Source organism: Phyllobates terribilis, unplaced genomic scaffold (genome assembly GCF_046119375.1).
Source record: "Phyllobates terribilis strain yellow unplaced genomic scaffold, ASM4611937v1 Scaffold_3__8_contigs__length_932513732, whole genome shotgun sequence".
Taxonomy (NCBI): Eukaryota; Metazoa; Chordata; class Amphibia; order Anura; family Dendrobatidae; genus Phyllobates; species Phyllobates terribilis.
Window position 1 is genome coordinate 908,426,681 of NW_027362763.1, and position 15,276 is coordinate 908,441,956.

At 44.3% G+C, this 15,276-nt stretch overlaps 1 protein-coding gene across 2 annotated transcripts in view; it reads right to left on the minus strand.

The window, feature by feature from the left end:
• ANAPC1 (anaphase promoting complex subunit 1) overlaps positions 1 to 15,276 on the minus strand; it is a 186,128-nt gene that overhangs the window by 57,103 nt on the left and 113,749 nt on the right. For both annotated transcript variants that reach the window (XM_073672779.1, XM_073672780.1), the window contains exons 31-37: positions 10,573 to 10,655; positions 7,362 to 7,440; positions 7,128 to 7,202; positions 6,701 to 6,777; positions 5,701 to 5,791; positions 5,583 to 5,630; positions 5,014 to 5,207 (exon numbers count right to left, since the gene is read on the minus strand). In XM_073672779.1, the coding sequence (XP_073528880.1) occupies positions 5,014 to 5,207; positions 5,583 to 5,630; positions 5,701 to 5,791; positions 6,701 to 6,777; positions 7,128 to 7,202; positions 7,362 to 7,440; positions 10,573 to 10,655 (647 nt within the window). The remainder of the gene's footprint in view (positions 1 to 5,013; positions 5,208 to 5,582; positions 5,631 to 5,700; positions 5,792 to 6,700; positions 6,778 to 7,127; positions 7,203 to 7,361; positions 7,441 to 10,572; positions 10,656 to 15,276) is intronic.

Consider the following 15,276-nt stretch of genomic DNA (forward strand, 5'->3'; position numbering starts at 1 on the left):
TAATATTACATTATTCTACTCTGTATTTTATTTTCTATAATATTTAATGCCTCGTAAAGCCTCTCTTTATTTCCTTAAACGCTTTATTTTTGTCATTTATTGCGCCCCTTAGACAGCTCTACTTAGCAATAGTGGTTTCCTCCCATTATTAGCTTGTTTATTCACATCCGTATGTATCGAGTGCAGGACCTATACAGGTGCTTATAAACCAATTCCTGAGTCACTTAGTCACTTCCCTATTCTCCCGCTGCCTCGCTGGCGTGACACAGGTAGTATTTCACAGAACACTACCTTCAAGGTTCTTGCATTAAAACTTTCAGCCAAATTCTCTGAAGTTATTTTTAAAGGACCTTCCACCTACCTCTAACTTTCTCATTGGTGCACCATGAGCGCTGGGTCTGCACCAGCCCCTCCCAGTAATCTGTCAATATGATACGCAATGTTTCGAACTCAAGCACCAGGAAGACAATACACTGTTCGACCATCCAATCTGTCTTTGTGACAGACTGCCCTGTCAGTTCCCCTTACAATGGATTCCCCCACTATCAGCACCTGTCTGGACCTGCCTGCAATACTATTTCCCCCTTTACTAGAGAAGACACTCCCCTGGCATTCAGAGGAGTCTTGCTGTAGCAGTGCTACTCAGGTACTGACACTCCCTTCATGGCCAAACTTGTTGGGGTGTGCCAGATCAGGACTAGCCTCTCTGACCCCTGAAACCCTTCACTCTAGTTCTCCTTCTATCACCCAGCTAGCGGCCTCATTGTTCTTCAGCTCCATGCTACCATCCTTCCCAATTTCTACACCACAGAGTACCTGCTGAGTCTGCAGCAAACTCTTATCCATATGGTCTATGGATCGCAGTGCTGCAAACTTTTAATTTAGATCCAATACCTGGGCTTCCAAATGTACAATGAGCATACATCTTGCACAGCAGTATGCACCATCAAACAGCTGGACGAGGAATGCATACATGCGACAGGATGTACACTGGTTGACATTGTCCATAATGGAGCACATTTCACTAATGGGAATGACACAAGACAGAAATACAGCAAGTAAATATAAACAGTGAATTACTACAAGTCACTCCCCTACTAGAACCTTAAAGAGAAGGTGCCGCAATTTTTATTTTTGCATTAATAATTATTGATTATATAGTCAATTAATTACTTTTAATAAAAAATTAAATGCACTGCTTTAACAGTTTATTTATTAATTTATTCTCCAGCCAATGGGGGCTGCCATTTGCTGATGTGCAAGTGTCTGAGCAAGACACTTACCTCAAATATGGCAGCCCCTGTACACAGGAGACTGCAGTTGTCTCCGACCGCATCTCCTGCTCTTTAGCTGCCTGCAGCTGTGACCCCGCACGCCCCCTGGGCTGTCCAGGTCATTGCTTGGGAGGAGATAGATGCCATTTTGTTGAAGCTCATAGCAGCGTCTAGAATGGAGTTGCTCCTATGTGAAGAGATGATGTTACAGGAAGGGGTGGGGTCTCCTTCAGTCCAGCGCAGACCCGATAACAGGAAGCAGCGTTGTGCGGAGGCTGCCAGTGATGAGGGTTGTGTGGAGGAGATCCTGAGGGGCTGCACAATGGAGCTTTGTAGAGATGGGAAATGAAGTTTTTTTCTTTTTATATACAGACTAAGGCAGTGTGCCCACTATGCGTTTTTTAAGCGTTTCCGCAGCAGCAATTCCGCCACAGAAACGCTTAAAAAACGCTTGGTAGAAGGCCTGCCATGTCCCCAAGATAATCCGCATGTGCCATACACAGCACTACCAATTATTTTGCGTAAGCGTGGCGTTTTTGCCGCCATTGACTTAAATTGAATCGCTTAATATCCGCATGACTACATGTGCACATGCGGATATTAAGCGATTCAATGTGCGGATGGTACCCTGGTACCCGGGTCTGGAGAAGAGGAGACTCTCCTCCAGACCCGGGTACCATAGTATCTGTAAAAAAAAAGAATTAAAAAAAAAACAAAAAAACAAACATTGTTCTTACCTTCTGATGGCCCCCGGTCTCCTTAGTGATGCGTCCTGGCTCCCCGGCAGCTCGCGATGGTCTAAAAGGACCTTCCATGACGTAATTTAGTCATGTGACAGGTCACGCGACGGATATCAGCGGTCGCGTGACCTGACACATGACTAACTGGGGAGACCGATTTTTATTCTTTTTTTTAACTAACTTGGTCACATTATATAAAATCCATGCCGGTTGCATGGATTTATATAGTGTGACCAAGTTGTCAAGCACTTTCCAAGTGATGCTAAAATCGCTTGGAAAGCGCTTGACAACCCGCATGCGAAATCGCATGTGCAAAACGCGTGACAAACGCTTGTCCCGGGCTGAAAAAAACGCATGTAAAATCCGCATGCGTTTTTTCTGCCAGGGAGATGCAGAATCCGGAGCATTTCTGCATTGTGGGCACATAACCTAAGTGTGAGGGGTCTGAGTATGTATTTTGGGGGCAAAGAAACATGGATGATGTTACTATATAGGGCTGCATGTTGGAGAGTTGCACAAAGAAATGGGAACTGCTACTTGTATGGGGCTGCATATTGGGGGGTGATGATGATGAGGGGTTGTGAGGAGAAGGGTGTAATGATGATGAGGGGCTGTGTCAAAAAAGGGGTGATGATGAGGGGCTGTGTCAAAAAAGGGGTGATGATGATGAGGGGCTATGCAGACAGGGGGTGAGGATGGTGAGGGGCTGTGCATAGAGGGGGGCGATTATGATGAGGGGCTGTGCAGAGAGGAGGGTGATGATGATGAGGGGCTGTGCAGAGAGGGGGGGTGATGATGATGAGGGGCTGTGCGGAGAAGGGTATCTATTGCCATCACATGTGGTATGCCCCAGAGAGTGCATCTAATGCCATCACGTGTGGTACGCCCCAGAGAGTGCATCTAATGCCATCACATGTGGTACGCCCCAGAGAGTGCATCTAATGCCATCACGTGTGGTACACCCCAGAGAGTGCATCTAATGCAATCACATGTGGTACGCCCCAGAGAGTGCATCTAATGCAATCACGTGTGGTGCGCCCCAGAGAGTGCATCTAATGCCATCACGTGTGGTACACCCCAGAGAGTGCATCTAATGCCATCACGTGTGGTACACCCCAGAGAGTGCATCTAATGCCATCACGTGTGGTACACCCCAGAGAGTGCATCTAATGCCATCACGTGTGGTACGCCCCAGAGAGTGCATCTAATGCCATCACGTGTGGTACACCCCAGAGAGTGCATCTAATGCCATCACGTGTGGTACGCCCCAGAGGGTGCAACTAATGCCATCAAGTGTGGTACGCCCCAGAGAGTGCATCTAATGCCATCACGTGTGGTACGCCCCAGAGAGTGCATCTAATGCCATCACGTGTGGTACACCCCAGAGAGTGCATCTAATGCCATCACGTGTGGTACGCCCCAGAGAGTGCATCTAATGCCATCACGTGTGGTACGCCCCAGAGAGTGCATCTAATGCGATCATGTGTGGTACGCCCCAGAGAATGTCTGTAATAACGTGTGGCATGCCCCAGTGTGTATCTAATGCCGATCAAACACGATACGCCCAGAGCCGTGTATCTAATGGCCATCACATTACTGCTCTCATAGAAGTGGACGGGAGCAGGGTCACACGTTACACCACTGCTCCCATAGAAGTGGACAGAGAGGGGTCACACATTACATATCTAGTCCCATCCTGTGTTATAAAGTTCACTGAGCTCTATATCACATCATGATACACTACACTGAGCCCTGTAGCTAATCCCAGTGTGTATTATACTCCGCATATCTAATCGCGGCACGTGATACACTCCATGTATCTATCCCCAGTGCAGGATACGGCAAGCAGCACCAACTAACAGAATCGGTGCTGCGTCCATATCTCATTATCACCTTGCAGTCACCAACAAAATGTCTCTGCACTGTGAGCCTAAACTTCACCCTCTCTTATCCTTTTTCAAACACCCAGAAGAGGCGGAGAGGAGTGACACCATACATGTGAGCAGATCCAGTACACATTTACTGCAGTCGTAATGTGAGCTAGTTGTACACTAGGATTTCATAGCAAATTATTTTTCATATTTTACACCATTAAAAACAAATATATATTTTAATTACACCATTAAATACTTTACATTTTTTCAATTGTTGAAAATATATATTTTTTTGGATGGCACCTTCCCTTTATTACTATGTGGACATGCTTATTGATGTCCTCATGGAGTTCATCTTGGCACAGTAACCCTGCAACATAAAAGCAACCAAGTTGCAAAATTTCCTTTTATTTGGACCCAATTGATCTCCACCTCAGTACATCTCTGAGCCCAGTGCAAAGCATATTTCCAAACCCCGTGTCCCGCAGAGTCAGGGAGAGATACACAGTTTATGGTGCAGTTCACATGTCCTATTTTTTCCTTGGACAGAGTGGTCAACACAAAAGCATATAAGCTTGTCCAATATTGAGTATCAGATCAAACTTGCCGATGCAAGTCTATGGCTCCGTAAAAAAAAAAAATTGTCCTGTTTGAGAGAAGAAGCATTTATCCTTATCCTTTTTTTTCTATCCGAGAAAACCTGATAAAACTAACCAAACTCTGGTAGTAAAAATTGACACTGACCAAACTTTGATAACACTGATGAAACTTGGACCGTTTGTTGCGTGTGTAGGAGCCCATAATCTAGCTTTCACACTGTTCAAGCAATGCTACACTTGGGAGCGCCTTGTATCTTGAGCATGTGCAGCGATGAAGATGTTAGATTAAAACCTATAGAATGTACAGCAGTGGATCAGTCAGCTATAGATGACAATTTGAAGAACAAAAAGTTTCTGAAAGCTCACATTTAAAATCAAGTCGTCGTTTAATTGCCTAATATAAAGTGAAAAAAATAAATCTAGAACGTCCAGAATCAAGTTGGTCTAGTGCCTACTATTTTGTCTGAGTGTTTTACATCAGGTGTAAAAGGGTATAGAGAAAGCCAAGTAAAATACTACTATTCACCTTCCACCTCCCAAGAACAATAATCCCAGGGCCATGTGATGTGCCAAGTGGAAGCCATAGTTCATCTCATCGCCAGTCTTCTTGTGCATAAATCTGCACAGCTGAAGAACTCGAAGATTGCCAGAGCCAGCCATCACCATGGAAAGAGATAAGAGCACCACACTCAGACACGTCTCAAGGTTATAATGACCTGTCTTGGAGAGAGTTCAAAGACAATGTAGCTTTTTTGTCTTCCAAATAAATCATAAGAAAGTATAAATAAAAATGACTAGTTTGTAAGACATTGCAAGAAAATGTATCCTTCATATTAACTAATTGGAGCATGTTGTGGTGTACGTGGATCTTGCTGCAGCTCTGTGGTTAACTCTGCTGCAGGGGTTTAGCTTGGCTTCATGCGAATAAGCAATTTCATCCATACACACAAATATAAGTGAACGCATCGCATGCAAATATAGATCATATAATATACACATTTATATTTTCATAGCAACAATTCACACTTCTGGACACATGGGGTGGTAATGTATACATTTGGTTCATAGATAAGGGGGACTGTTTATTCTACTTACTGTGCTAGCTTGGCCAGACAAACATTCAAAGTCTTTAGCAAATTTACACTGTAAAACAAATCCAGTGATCAGATATAATCTATGTATTGCCATATGCGTTTAAGAAATCCAAACTTACCAGACAATTGAAAGCAGCCAGGTTTGCAGATCCAGCAAATCGAAACCCTAAAGCTAGACAAGCGCCAGCTACAATGTAAACATAAGCTTGTCTGGAAAAGATTGAAAAAGACAATAGATCAGGAGCATAGAGCACAGCAACGATGGAAATGCACTGTCCCTGACTGTTTTAAATATGCAGTCATACACGGCAATAAGATAAATGAATAATATACAGTACATAATATAACCTACATGAATTTGTGCACGTAATAAACAAGATATAAAAACTTCTGATGTCCCAGAGGTATACAATAAAAGGAAACCTGCCAAGTTCAGAAATGCCATTTACCTGCAAATACAGGGTTTATCAGCAGGTGGAGTTTAAATAATGAAGCAGTGACTGCAGGGAGAACATGAGGTTTTATTCTCCCTGCAGCCGCTCACTACCAGTCATCGGGAAGGGGTTGTGTAGGAAGCAGTCACAGTACACTATACAGTAAGTGCTCTATAATTACTCCCCGGTACTTTGACTGACAGCTTGCTCTGCACACACATGCTGCGGAGCAGGTTATCAAAGTGCCGAGGAATGATTACAGTGCCCGCTCCCTACACCTACTCTATGAATGGAAGTGAGCGGCTGCAGGGAGAATAAAACTTCATGTTCTCCCTGCAGCCGCTGTTCCAGTAAGCCTGCTACACAGGATTTAATTGGTATGTACTTGCAGAAAAACTCTATGTTTGTAGGTAAATAACGTGACAGTTTCCCTTTACAAATCAAGGCCATTTAGTGTACAATATGCTGAGGTCCCATCTCCTTTGGACAGGCATTATAGCCAAGTTCTGTTTGTGTTCCATAATGGAATAGAGAACGGTAAATGATTTCACATATGTGAACTCAGCCTCAGAATAGGAAAATTTTCAAGATTGATTGCCTGAAGTTACGCCTTCTCAGTAACCCACATTTACGGTTATTTCTGGTATATGGTACTTATACTAGATTTATTGGATATGGTACTTACGCCAGAGTTTCCAAGTTTAAATCTTCAGAGGCAGGTTGCTCTGCAGTATGAAGTGAAACACTATTGGCTGTGATTATCTAGAAAAGGAAATCAAAGTTTGAAAAGGGAATTGCGGATTAGTCCTGGCTGATTCACTAGTGTAGGTAGGGGTTATAACTTTATTTTTGACTTATTATATGGCACATCAAAGAGTTTGTGGTGATAGAGCAATAGGCTTATGTGAAATCATGGTGGTCGTTTAAGTGGACTAGACGAATTTACATGGTTTTCTTTAAAACTGCACCATAGGTTTGGAAATTTCCCCCATTCCATAACTATCTAGATTACGGTTTCTATATCTCAATGTAATATACAATGAGAACACAGTGAGAATTTCACACTACATGTCAATGCCGTTACCATCTATACTATTTCAGGGCTTACTTACTTGCGGCACATGGCTGTTTACCCACTGTGCATTAGGTAGTATGTCATCCCATAAAATAAGACATCTCGCAAGAGTCTAAAATGAAGGAGACATAAGAGTTTTCTTGTAAAAGTGACACACTAAACATTCACAGCCAAAATAGATGGTGCCGTGCTGTCTAGCTATTCCATGATTATTAAAAACTATAAATATATTCAACAGAAGAAATATGAAACCAGATAAAATATTCCATACCCTTAATAAGAGGAACTCTGGCTTAACAAAGTCAAGCAAATACATCGTATCTGGAGCTCGGAGCCAATCTGCAATTGACCTATAAAAACAATAGAAATACGCTAGTTAGAAAACAATAGTACAAAAGCTGAACACAAACAAGCTATGGGTGGGTTGTCAATGTAATGTGATAGGGGTTGGGAGAGGGGGTGGCTGGAAAACAATTTCAAACTAGAATTTCTACAAAGATTAAAAGGACGGCTGAGTGACAAAAACTCAAGGTATGGAGGTCCACACAGTGAACTCATTCCGTTGTATATTGTGACATTATTGTAAGGGAACCAATAATAAGGGTTGTTTTAGTAGAAGGTGAGAAAAGAAAAAACTTCATTTTAAAGGGGTTGTCTGAGCTGAAATTAAAAGTCTGCGGTCGCTCTAGACTCCTGCTCTTCTCTCAATTCTCTTCTATTAAGAGAAGCTGGGTGAGTCTAATCTCCAAGTGAAGGCCGGTGTGTATATCGCACACATGCAGTCTCCCAAATTGCTCAGGGAGAAACCCCCTTGAATGTGGGATCAACAATCCTAAAATCAATTATATGGACAAAGGCTGACCTTCCGGGACCAAAACATTTTTTGTCAGCCGTTCATTCAGTCAGAGATTTTACATTTTGGATAGAGCATCACATTCCATTAACTAGACATGGTGGAGATAGGACTGCAAGGTTGAAGTGGATTTTTGATTGAAACATCAGGAACTATAGTAGATTTTTAGTTGAACACTAGCACCACATGGCCTAAATGTGGATTTTAAATTAGTCTCTGCAATACAAAAAAAAAAAGCTTGTTGTGGTACTGACTGCTATTTGCTAGATGTCCCCCGATATGGTCTCCGTTCCCTACACTTTCCCTTTTCCTCTTCCAGTTTGGTAAATGTTAATATCCGTATAAGTCAAAATTAAACGAATATTGCTGTATGATTTACAATTAGTAATATAGCACTTTTTTCTTTCCGCTCTAAGAATTTCTCTTTGATACCTCAGCCATCATTTGAGGATAAGCAGTTGGTAATTCTACAAGACACTTAGGCTATGAGCCCACGATGCAGAAATGCTCCGGATTTTTTCCTGAGCGTTTCTGCATCTCCCTGGCAGAAAAAACGCATGCGGATTGTACATGCGGATTGTACATGCGGATTGTACATGCGGATGTGAAGCGTTCTTCACATGCATTTCCGCATGCGGGTTGTCAAGCGCTTTTCCAAGCGATTTTAGCATCACTTGGAAAGTGCTTGTCAACTTGGTCACGCTATATAAATACATGCAACCGGCATGGATTTATACAGTGTGACCGAAAGAATGGTAAAAAATAAAAAAATAAGCCAGTCTTTACTCGCTGTCATCTCTCAGTACACTGAAGGACCTGCCGTCACATGACTAAATGACGTCAGCGCAGGTCCTTCAGTCCACCGTGATCTGCCGGCAAGCCAAGACAAGCACACCGGGGGCCATCAGAAGGCAAGTATAATATTTTTTATTTTATTCTTTTTTTTTTACAGGTTCTATGGTACCCGGGTCCGGAGGAGAGTCTCCTCTTCTCCAGACCCAGGTACCATCCGCACATTGAAACGCATGGATTCCGCATGTACAGATGCAGTGATGCGGATTACATGCGTTCCAATGCAAGTCAATGGCGGCGAAAATGCAGCGCTTCCGCAAAATAATTGGCAGTGCTGCGTTTTTTTCCGCAATGATGATCCGCAGCGGAAATTTCCGCAGATCGTGCACAGCACACGCGGATTATCATTGGGGAACATGGCAGGCCTTCTACCATGCGTTTTTTAAGTGTTTCTGCAGCGGAATTGCCTCTGCGGAAACGCTTAAAAAACACATCGTGGGCACACAGCCTTACGGTAATTACCAGCAATCACTCAAATTGTTTTAATGTTATAGACATTAATAATGTTTTTTTTTTAGTATTTAATTGGATAACCTGTATATATTCTTTATTTTTTAAAATCAATTATGTGGACAGTGGCACATTTACGAGGATCGGTGATAAATGAATGGAGGTCTAAACGCTGTAAGTGTACTGAAATTGTGCCCCCAATAAAGATAGTTCATGACCCCATTACTGGACGAGGTTGGCATGCCTTATGTTCGTGCAAACCATGCCTGGTTCTTCTCCTTGGGTTGTCTGCTTGCCATTATGGTGATTGACTACTCTGGGAAGATGGAGGTGGCCATTATGCCTGCGGGATATAGACTTTCCATGCTTTCATTCTGCTGACAGATCCATATAGCAGCTGTGTGAATATTCTCTGCCTTCATATTAGTGCGTTATGTTATAAATAACTTCTTATAATGGTTGATGATTTCCCTCCTTTTTCAAAACTTTTTTCAGTTAACTTTATTTCAGTCTTTCAGACCATTTTTATACTCCGGTGACATTTCTATGTTAATCCTTATTGGTTGCTGGCTGGTTTTGATTATTAAATTGTGTACTACAGCACTGATTAGGATAGCTGCCCCATGTCTTTGCTGACAGGTTGCAGCCAATTAAAGGGGTACTCCAGGGAGATAAAAAAAAGTGTTGTACTGTTCCTGCCCAGTGCAGTTCTATGATCTTTAGAACCCTTCTAATTCAGTGTGACAGCAGCTGCTCCTCACTGCTCCTCCCTCCCATCTGGGACAATGCGTCACACACAAGTGTGCAGCTCTTCCCTGTAACAGCCAGTTCGAGAAAAGGGTGTGTAGCCACGCTCCCTGTGCTATGCAGAGAACAGCTATTATCAGGAGTCTGGATGATAGTAACAGCATGGAGGTGCACACTGTAATGTCCCATACGGAGGGGCGAGTAGCGCAGTGAAAAGCAGCTCTTGTCACACCAGCCCCCTAATAATGGCTCCATCTGCAGTCCAAGGTGAGGGGGCTTGGCCTGTTCCCTGCTAGTAGCCTTGCAGTGAAGGAGACATCATCAGGGGGCTGGCTGCTGCTACTAAAAGCCAAGAGAAGGCCATGCCCCCTTACCTCGGACTGCAGCCTGGGAGACATTATCAGGGGGCTGGTGTGACAGGAGCTGCAACCTGTCAAAGACCGGGAACAGGTGCGCTAAAATACATGCTGAAGTTATGGAGGAGTTTAAGGTGTTAAAGGAATATGATCATTAGTATTTCACCTTCAGTAAAAGCACATACTGTTCTGAATGAATCCTGCTTTGCTCTTCTGTTTATTACCTGTTGTTGGTTTTTAAATAAATCATAGCTAAAGCCAGAGTAGCTCCGGGGCATGTAACATCCACATTGATTGTATCTCCTTCCTGCAAATACAGCAAATGAGTTCACACTTAATAACAAGCATCTGCACTTATTAACATATGTATCAACAGCAGGTACATACGCAAATTTCACATCTGGAAAGAGATAGACCGATATACACACTGTGTACACAATTACAGTATTTTTTGGACTAAGACATACCGGACCATAAGACACACCTTGGTTTTAGGGGAGGAAAATAGAAAAAAAAATTGCACTTTTAAGGGGGAGGGGGTCTTCTGCTGACACTGGTATAGGGGTAAAGTCCCCCAATTCTGACAATATCCCCCATCCTGGTATTTATGCCCCCTCCTTCCTTTTATACGTGGCCCCCATCCCCATCCTGGTATGCCTGGCATCCCTCCATCCTGGTATGCATGGCAACCCTCATCCTTATCCTGGTATGCATGGCACCCCTCATCCCTGTCCTGGTATGCATGGCACTCCTCATCCCTGTCCTGGTATGCATGGCACCCCTCATCCCCATCCTGGTATGCATGGCACAGTAATCCCCATCCTGGTATGCATGGCACACCTCATCCTTGCCCTGGTATGCATGGCACCCCTCATCCCTGTCCTGGTATGCATGGCACAGTAATCCCCATCCTGGTATGCAAGGCACACCTCATCCTTGCCCTGGTATGCATGGCACCCCTCATCCCCATCCTGGTATGCATGGCCCCTCATCTTTATCCTGGTATGCATGGCCCCCTCATCTTTATCCTGGTATGCATGGCCCCCTCACCTTTATCCTGTTACGTATGCCCCCTCACCCTTATCCTGGTATGCATAGTCCCCCTAATCCCCATCATATAAAAAAAATAAACTCTCCTACTCACCTTTCTTCTGTCCTCCAGCGCTGTGTCCATGTGAGCCGCGCATGGCGTCACTACCATGCGCAACTCACAAGGAGAGATCAGCTGCCGGAAGTCACTGCTCCCCACGCCAGGACTGTGTGCGCGGGGAGCAGTAATTTCATGCTCCTTAATAGCCGGCACACAGCGTAGCCGCAGTGCGGCTCCTGCTGCAGCCGGGGGATCGCGTGTGCCCGCTATTAAAGGGCATGAATATTCACCCCTCCCCACGCCCATAAGCGTGGAGAGAGGTTGAATATTCATGCCCTTTAACAGCGGGCACAGGGGATTCCTGCAGGAGCCGTGCTGCGGCTACACTGTGTGCGGCTATTAAGGAGCATGAATATTCAGTGCTCCCCACGCCCCATGGCGTCCCCCAATTCTGTTAATATCCACCAACCTGGTATGCATGGCCCCCTTCATCCCTCACCCCGGTATGCATGGCCCCCTTCATCCCTCACCCCGGTATGCATGGCCCCCTTCATCCCTCACCCCGGTACGCATGGCCACCTTCATCCCTCACCCCGGTATGCATGGCCCCCTTCATCCCTCACCCCGGTATGCATGACCCTCTCATCCTGGTATACTTGGCACCCCTCCATTCTGATACGTATGCCCCCCCTCTCATCCCTCTTCCTGGTATGCTTGGCATCCCTCATCCTGGTATGTATGGCCCCCTTCATCCCTCATCCTGGTATGTATGGCCCCCTTCATCCCTCATCCTGGTATGTATGGCCCACTTCATCCCTCATCCTGGTATGTATGGTTTCCCTCATCCTGGTATGCTTGGCACCCTGATCCCCATCACGAGGCGCACACACGAAAAAAAAATTATACTCACCTCCTCTCTCCTACATCGCTGCATTAAGCTCTGCTGCCGACAGGGATTTCACTGTGTGAGCCGCGCATGGCGTTACTACCATGCGCCCTCACCCTGTGAGATGATGTGCCGGAATAGTCACTGCTCCCCACGCCGGGACTGTGTGAGTGGGGAGCAGTGACCATTCACTCACCTTAATAGCGTGCACACTGTACCCGCAGTGCGGCTCCTGCTGCCACGTGTGCCCGCTATTAAAGACCATGAATATTCACTACAACCCATGGGAGTGGATTGTGGTGAATATTCATGGTCTTAAATAGCGGGCACACAGACTGCAGAGCGGCAGCAGGAGCTTTGCTGCATATACAGTGTGCGCGCTATTAAGGCGAGTGAATGGTTACTGCTCCCGACGCACACAGTCCCGGCGTGGGGAGCAATGACTATTCTGGCACAGCATCTGACAAAATTTTGGAGGAAAAAAGTGCATCTTATAGTCCGAAAAACACGATATAGATACACATACATATACAGCTCTGGCAAAAATTAAGAGACCACTGCAAAATTTTCAGTTTCTCTGATTTTTCTCTTTATAGGTATATTTTTGAGTAAAATGTACATTGTTGTTTTAGTCTATAAACTACTGACAACATGTCTCCGAAATTCAAAGCTAAAAATTTTGTATGTATTTGCAGCAAATGATAAAGCGTCAAAATATTAAAAAAGAAACCATGCTTTCAGACCTCAAATTACTCATGTTTTGACTCAGGAACAGTTCAGAAATCAATATTTGTTGGAATAACCATGATTTTTAATCACAGCTTTCATGAATCTTGGCATGCTTTCCAATAGAAAACTGTTCAGTTAAAAAACCACCTGGTTTTTGCCAGAGCTGTATCTGTGTGTGTGTGTGTGTGTGTGTGTGTGTGTGTGTGTATGTGTATGTGTGTGTGTGTATGTGTGTATGTGTATATGTGTGTGTGTATATGTGTGTGTGTGTATATGTGTGTGTGTATGTGTATATGTGTGTGTGTATATGTGTGTGTGTATGTGTATATGTGTGTGTGTATATGTGTGTGTGTGTATATATATATATATATATATATATATATATATATATATATATATATATATATATATATATATATATATATATATATATATATATATATATATATATATATACACACACACAGTGCCTACAAGTAGTATTCAACCCCTTGCAGATTTAGCTGGTTTGATAAGATGCAAATAAGTTAGAGCCTTCAAACTGCAAACGAGAGTAGGTTTTATGAACAGAAGCATAAATCTTACAAACCAAAAAGTTATGTTGCTCAGTTGAATTTTATTAAATTTTAAACATAAAAGTGTGGGTCAATTATTATACAACCCCTATGTTTAATATTTTGTGGAATAACCCTTGTTTGCAATTACAGCTAATAATCGTCTTTTATAAGACCTGATCAGGCCGGCACAGGTTTGTGGAGTTATCTTGGCCCACTCCTCCATGCAGATCTTCTCCAAGTTATCTAGGTTCTTTGGGTGTCTCATGTGGACTTTATTCTTGAGCTCCTTCCACAAGTTTTCAATTGGGTTAAGGTCAGGAGACTGACTAGGCCACTCCAACACCTTGACTTTTTCCCTCTTGAACCAGGCCTTGGTTTTCTTGGCTGTGTGCTTTGGGTCGTTGTCTTGTTGGAAGATGAAATTACGACCCATCTTAAGATCCTTGATGGAGGAGCGGAGGTTCTTGGCCAAAATCTCCAGGTAGGCCGTGCTTTCCATCTTTCCATGGATGCGGACCAGATGGCCAGGCCCCTTGGCTGAGAAACAGCCCCACAGCATGATGCTGCCACCACCATGCTTGACTGTAGGGATGGTATTCTTGGGGTCGTATGCAGTGCCATCCAGTCTCCAAACGTCACGTGTGTGGTTGGCACCAAAGATCTCGATCTTGGTCTCATCAGACCATAGAACCTTGAACCAGTCTGTCTCAGAGTCCTCCAAGTGATCATGAGCATTCTGTAGACGAGCCTTGACATGACGCTTTGAAAGTAAAGGTACCTTACGGGCTCGTCTGGAACGGAGACCATTGCGGTGGAGTACGTTACTTATGGTATTGACTGAAACCAATGTCCCCACTGCCATGAGATCTTCCCGGAGCTCCTTCCTTGTTGTCCTTGGGTTAGCCTTGACTCTTCGGACAAGCCTGGCCTCCGCACGGGAGGACACTTTCAAAGGCTGTCCAGGCCGTGGAAGGCTAACAGTAGTTCCATAAGCCTTACACTTACGGATGATGCTCCCAACAGTGGAGACAGGTAGGCCCAACTCCTTGGAAAGGGTTTTGTACCCCTTGCCAGCCTTGTGACCCTCCACGATCTTGTCTCTGATGGCCTTGGAATGCTCCTTTGTCTTTCCCATGTTGACCATGTCTGAGTGCTGTTCACAAGTTTGGGGAGGGTCTTAAATAGTCAGAAAAGGCTGGCAAAAGAGATCTTTAATCCACACATGTGAAGCTCATTATTCTTGGTGCCTGAACTACTTCTTAATACTTTAGGGGGACCAAATAGAATTCTTGTGGTTTGAGGGGTTGAATAATAAATGACACTCTGAATTAACTTTTAACGTTTTTAAAAAAAAAAAAAAATTTGCTGCAGTGCATTTCCCACTTCCAGGCTGATCTACAGTACAAATGTCACAATGCCAAGTTAATTCCACATGTGTCAACCAGCTAAATCTGCAGGGGGTTGAATACTACTTGAAGTTGACGCGCCCCTGGGCCTGAGTCGCGCAGCGTTGCGCACGCGGGAGCCTACCCGGAGCCGGATCTGATAGGGGTAGTAGTCTCGTGGCGGTGACCCGGTCCGTGCCCAGGGAGTCAAGCTGAGTGGCAGAGTTTAGCAGAAGATGGTACGGTGTTAGACTACGCCACCCGTTGAATGCGGCTATGAG